The sequence below is a fragment of the Sinocyclocheilus anshuiensis genome, unplaced genomic scaffold (assembly GCF_001515605.1).
Source record: "Sinocyclocheilus anshuiensis isolate Anshui unplaced genomic scaffold, SAMN03320099.WGS_v1.1 scaffold188, whole genome shotgun sequence".
In the NCBI taxonomy this organism is placed as follows: Eukaryota; Metazoa; Chordata; class Actinopteri; order Cypriniformes; family Cyprinidae; genus Sinocyclocheilus; species Sinocyclocheilus anshuiensis.
The window spans coordinates 1,978,904-1,985,250 of record NW_015555768.1 but is presented as its reverse complement, the minus strand read 5'-3'; the positions used below and the strand labels follow the sequence as shown (position 1 = coordinate 1,985,250).

Genomic DNA, 6,347 nt, shown 5'->3' with positions numbered 1-6,347 from the left:
CTACCCTGACTGGTCTACCGTATCTGGGTCGCCCTGAGGGGTTTATTTTTTTACTTTTGGCTTCAAAATTCATAAAAGTTGCATTCATTTGTGAAGGTTGTCATGATGAACCAAATGTTTAAGAATCATAAACTTTTGTTGGTCACAGAGCTTATTTGCTGCATTAATCCAAAAGCCAACAGAAAAGTCCCATCGTTTTTTTTTTGTCTAGGGAACCAGGGTGATGCAAACTTCTGAGTTGGCCTATAAAACCATCATATCAGCATTCTATATCCGTGCCTCCTGAAGCCATAATATCTTTTTTGTTAAGAACAGACCTAAAAGTCAAAATTTCGATCTCCAAGTCAATGAAGTGAAACCTGGCATTGGTGCATGAATTTTGAATCTGTTTTTGAAGATTTGAGAGCTGCAGAAGAATTTTGAACCTAATGTTCTTTGAAGAACTATTGAAAAACCTTTATTTGTAAGCATGTACATTTCTGAAACATTATCCCATATTGACGAACATTAAACTTGGTTTCCACTAAATTCAGATACTTTGACTGTGCTCTGGTCATATGTCAAAGCTCAAGCCCAGATGTGTGAATGAATCAGGCGTTGTTTCCCTCTTAAATCGGCCCATGTCAGGTTTAGTTGCATACCCCTGCGGATGCCGACTGATCAGGTGCGCCTCGGGTCATATGCGCGCATTGTAACTCATTTAGAGCTGCAGTGTAAATACTGAGGAGGTTTTTGTGAGAGGATTAATGAAGGGCTTAACAAGAACGTTCCCTGCTTGTGTTGTGTGTGTCCTCATAGGGAGGGCAGCAGTTATGGGCCCACGAAAGGTTCAGGGCTGCATTTCTCAAAAGCATCGTAAGCTAAGTTGATCGTAGAGACCATTGGTGGCAATGGTTCTACAATCTTCTTAGGGTTACGATGCTTTTGGGAAACGCAGCCTAGGTCAAGTCACCCCATGCTCTCCTGAGTTGTACGGTACATAAGAGGAGAAACGATTCAACAAAGCAGACTTATTTATCTGGCACAATGTGAAACTGCTCACAGGTGGAGAATGCATTATTATACCTCTGTTTAACTTTGAACAATTATGGGGCACAACAGAAGGGTTCCACAATATAATTTCATTCAAATAAATTGTTTTTTAATGATGACAAATATTTTTAAACAGACTTACCTGAGTGGCAACATTTTCTTTCCTGATATATTTCTTATTGAGACAGGACGTTTTAAATAGCCAATAGGCTTTAGTTTACATTATTTTTTGCTATTTGCTATTGCTAAACAGAATCAGGTGGCTTGAGAGAGCATTTCATTGGGTAAATATTTGTGTATGCCCCTGAGGGTGAGATAAGTCATCAATATTTTTGGTCTGTTTTCCTAAAAGACTGGAAATATTTAAACCGTTTATCAGCTTTTAGGAGAACACAGGCATATAAATGACCCTGAAGCTATAAACATAGACTAAAACCTACAAATGTCTAATACTGGTTTAATAGAGTCAATAAATTATGATTATATAATTTACACACACACACACACACACACACACACACACACACATATATATATATATATATATATATATTAAAGACTATAAGCTGACTTTTTTTCTTTTTACTTTTCACAATATAGTGATTCATCTCAGAGCTGGTTGTTTTTGGTTCACGGCTCAGAGGTTTTGAATGAAAAATTTCTTCTAAATGCTTATGGAAAAAAATGAATGGGAAAAATACTGCTGGAACCAAGGCTGCTGAGCAAGTGGGCGTTCACATTCAAGCTTTATGTACAGCTCTTTGAACTTCTCAGGGAACGGTATCTTTATAATGCTATTTAAAGCATACCTGGCGCTATCTACAAAAACACAGATACAGTATATGCTGTTAGCCATGATCACATGTATCCGGTTCAAAAGTCCAGTATTAAGAAATCTGGACCCCTGTGGTCCTAATCACCTCAGATTAAAGATACACTATCAATATAAAACGATAAGAGCATTATTAGTTAGTTAAATGGATTTACAGCTAATACCATCGCAATCTGTCCACTTCTCAGATGACATCTGCTGATTGCTTAAATCAGTTTATAAGACCACCTACTGGTATTGCTATAGTGAATCGAACAATGCAATTCATACAAGGGAAACCAGAATGAATGTTAAAAAAATATTTATTGACAATTGTGTAAAAAAATAGCTTTCTAAACATAATTTACATTGCTAAATCAGAAAAACAAAACCAGAGTTGCAATCATGCCTACTAAAGGTGGAAAAAAAAACCCATGTAAAATCACTCGTTCCTCAAACATTCATGAGGTCATTTCCTCCAACATATGCACAGCAGACAGTTTAAATTAGGTGACAAACATGACTTCAGACTGGTATGGTTTACCATCAGCAGTGCTCCATGCATCGAGAAACAGAAGTGCTTTGGAAGATTATTTACAACATATGTACATATCGTTCTCAAAAAAGGCTTTAAATATGGTAAAAATACATTTAAATAATTTGTGGGCCCTTCGGTGGTGGAATGAGAAAAACTTTGCAGAAAATTGCTTCTCTATAAATAAATAAATAAATACTTCCACTTCCATCTGTTTTTTTTAAGACACTCCAATAAATATAATTTACGCATAAGTCTTGTCATGGAATTGAGTCATCTGACCAAAACGACAAAAATAATATGCAGAAAATGTAGTCTTTTAAGTTGTAGTTGCATTGCTTTGTGCATCTGTGACAATGAGTGGTAGTTGTTGAGGGTTACTCAGTACAAAAGAAAGAGGAAAAAGAAACCGCGGTTTGAAAGAGTGAGGTAAGACTTTTCTTTCTGCAGAAGTTTGTGAGGTCGATTTGGTTACTCTCTCTGACGTATTAGAGTAAGACCGACAGTTACCTGCCTGAAGCGGGTTAAGTGGAAGCAAGAAAGGTAAAGGAGTACAGTGTTACAGTGGCTACTCAATTCAAGTATTTCCAAAAAAACAAAACCTTGATCTTGCACAGAAGGCACTAAAATTATTAAGCTCGGCTGATCTGCTTCCTAAAGGAACAGCCCTGACGTCGCACTAAAGCGTAGCAGATCGGCCCTCATCACAGCACGACTCCTCGCGGCCGCTGCGTCGGACGTCCCAGAGCTCCTCCCACTGGCTGAGATGGGCTTCTCAATCTACCAGTGTCCAACAGCAGTGTTGACAGTCATTTGGTTACTACGAACCAGACTTATGGGACCCTGAGCCACAGATGGGCAGGAGACGAGAGATAACAAATCTCACTAAAAGGTGGACCTCTCCCTTTTTTTTGGCCTAGCCTTGAACTCCCACCTAGCAGCAATGCTCAAAACAAAAGAATAACATGTGTTTTTTTTTTGCACTGCTCAGTCCGCAGGTCCCCTGGGTGGTTTGCTGCTGTAATGGAAAGTCTCTATGTATGCATTCAGACAGTCATTTACACACAGTGACTGCCGGGAAAGCAGCGGGCTGATGCTCATGGTTGATGCTGTGCAGTCTGATCTCAGTGTTGTCCGTAGGGGGCACCGTGTTCTGCATCCAAGGGTGGTTGATTATATCCTCGAAAGAAGGGCGTTCTGCAGGGCGGAGGGCCAGGCACCACTTGATAAGCTGCTGGCACTCTGTAAAACAACAGGATGTGTGATTATAGCATTGCAGTAAACGCATAAACCTCTAAGAAGGTGGCGTCATGTGATCTGTGAGTCTTACCTGCTGAGATTCTCCGCCTGAACAGCACCTGCCCACGTACGATCTCTTCGTCCTGCTCGAATGGGATGTCCCCACAAACCATGTCGTACAGCAGGATGCCCAGAGACCACACGGTCGCAGATCTACCGTGGTAGCGATGATATTTGATCCACTCTGGTGGACTGTAAACACGTGTACCTGAATAGAGAACAGAAAACAGAAAAATGCATTTAAATTCATGATTCTGCAACACTGAAACACAAAAATGCAACAAAACTGCATATAACTCTTCATTTTAGTAACTGACAAAACAAGACACTAAACCAAACACTGTAGTAAAAGGTGTGGCAGGAAAAAGGTGTGTCGTGTTTGAACATTACTGTTATGGCTCAACATTAATGTGCACAGTCATGTGCTCGGGAGTGTGACAGCAGGCACACGCATGTGGAGAAACTGGTTGCCATGTGACTTGTGTTTACAAACTTTGAGTTGTAATAATTCCATTTCCCACCGGCGGGGGCGCCAAACCCACAACCCAGCAAAATGACTTTTCTCCAAAGCAACATTATACAAAAATAAACAAATCTTCATGCCGACCGATTTGTTAAGCTTGGCATGGGTAGTCAACGACGAAAGGGGGTCATAATACACATTTATCAACTGACTCATGCCAGATATGTTTGATAAATTTGTTTTAAAATGTAAAAACATCGCCTCGATATATAAACATACACCCTTTTTAGAGCTTGACAGGATTCCCAAACATTACAACCATCGAATTTCAATGCTTAAACGTATTTAAAAATACATCAAGCAATTTCTAGCCTATAGTTTTGTTTTGTTTATATACTTTTCCACTCACAAAGCCATACTAATATTAAAGAGATTTTTTTTTTAAATAAATATTTTATATCCACGACACAAGTTTCCATGAGGCCAGATAAGCACGTATTTTAATTTTCCCCGACCACGCCACGTTTTCGGTGACCGTGGGAACCCTGGCTTGAAGGTCATGCAAATGTCTCTTACCGTCGAAATCGGTGTAGACGGTGTCTTTGAGTAATGCCCCCGATCCAAAGTCGATGAGCTTCAGATCACCGGTTCGTAGATCGATAAGAATATTCTCGTCTTTGATGTCACGGTGAACGACGCCGTTGTTGTGGCAATGACGCACCGCTTCCAGAACCTGGCGGAAAAAGTTCCTGGCGAGCTCCTCCGCTAACGCGCCCTTCTCCGTGATGAAATCAAACAAGTCCTTGACGGTCTCCGGTCTTTCCATGACGATAATGAAGCTGTCCGGTCGGTCGTACCAGTCCAGCATCTTGATCACGCCACGGAATCCGGTGCCGACCTTCTTTAACAGGACGATCTCCATCGGGACGCGCGCGCCATTGGGCTGGAAACGGAGGACGTGTTCGTTTTAGTGACGCTGTCATATATTATTTATATGCGATATTTTAGACACAAATAATATGAATATAATCTATTTAATTAAGTACTCACCAGCTCTCCCCATTCAGTCACACGATCTTTAGCAACATGCTTGATGGCAACCTAGAAATGATAAATAAATGCATTATTAAGCAGTGAATTGATATATTATACACTATTTATATTATACACACACGTTATGAATATTCTAAACGTTCACGCTTATGTACAAAAATCATCCATTGGGGAACCTACCGGCGCGCCATCGGCGATCCTTAAACCCGCATACACCGTTCCGAAACCGCCGCTTCCCAGCACAGAACCGACCTGATACGCCTTCTCGAACGGCTCTTTCTCCTTAACTGTCGATAAAAGATATGATAGATTAATTAGAATTGATAAAAGACGTAAAATTGTATCATAATTGGAAATCTGACGCACGCTATTCCCAACACTCAAGTCTGCTGAAGTAAACGAGCCCAAGACCACAACACACACACACACACACACACACACACACACAGATACTCGAGCACGAGAATCACCGTCCTCTAACCTTGAAGCTGGATTTTCGCCGGCATGTCCACGGTGGAAATGTGAGCAAATGTGTTGAATTTTGATAGAAGCATTCTATAATCCGAAATGCGAATTCTGCTTGAGGTGTATTCCAATGTTGAGGTCAAAATCCGTCGTGTATAGATGGATGTAGGGAAGGTCTACTTGAGGGATCCGGTCTAGAAGCCTGTAGAAATCCCTTCTCATCTAGGCTCGATGGGTATTGATTCTCAAGACGAACTTTAATCGACCGCGCAAGGTCTATTCCAGTTTAGAATATGAAATAAAATAAATAAATGATTAATATATCTTCAAGATAAATATTATCGTCTGAGGTGCGTGATGAACACAAATACCCGGCTTTCTAAATCGTGAGGGAGGGGCAAGAGCCGTTATATACACCAGTAGTAAAAGGGAGGGGTGGCTGCTCGTACGTCAATGGTGGCCCCGCCCACAAACACGATTCAGCCAATGACTAATACGCCTGCCTCTGCAGAAAAAGTCAATCAAACATGAAAATAAAGGAAAACGTAGACGTGGCGGGAATCAAAACGCGCCAAATAGTCGAGGCTTTTTTTGAGGGCGTTTAGCCGGCGTGGGGCAGACAGGGAGAATGATTCACATGGCTGTGTGTGTGTATATATATATATATATATATATATATATATATAACA

At 40.7% G+C, this 6,347-nt stretch overlaps 1 protein-coding gene across 1 annotated transcript; it reads right to left on the bottom strand.

The window, feature by feature from the left end:
• Positions 1 to 3,344: 3,344 nt before the first annotated feature.
• On the bottom strand, positions 3,345 to 6,060 carry LOC107674355 (serine/threonine-protein kinase pim-1-like). Its single transcript, XM_016468311.1, has 6 exons — positions 5,675 to 6,060; positions 5,374 to 5,480; positions 5,191 to 5,241; positions 4,717 to 5,083; positions 3,709 to 3,885; positions 3,345 to 3,620 (listed from the first exon to the last, which is right to left on the bottom strand). Exons 1-6 carry the CDS (start codon positions 5,745 to 5,747, stop codon positions 3,433 to 3,435), a joined length of 963 nt encoding a protein of 320 aa, XP_016323797.1. The 5' UTR covers positions 5,748 to 6,060; the 3' UTR covers positions 3,345 to 3,432.
• Between the last annotated feature and the right edge of the window lie 287 nt (positions 6,061 to 6,347).

Bases quoted from the DNA above. Each gene is read 5' to 3' on its own strand.
- LOC107674355 (XM_016468311.1), bottom strand. From the start codon at position 5,747: ATGCTTCTATCAAAATTCAACACATTTGCTCACATTTCCACCGTGGAC. The intron at 5,481-5,674 runs GTTAGAGGACGG...TTTTATCGACAG, and splicing joins GGCGAAAATCCAGCTTCAAG to TTAAGGAGAAAGAGCCGTTC. The intron at 5,242-5,373 runs GTAGGTTCCCCA...TATCATTTCTAG, and splicing joins GGATCGCCGATGGCGCGCCG to GTTGCCATCAAGCATGTTGC.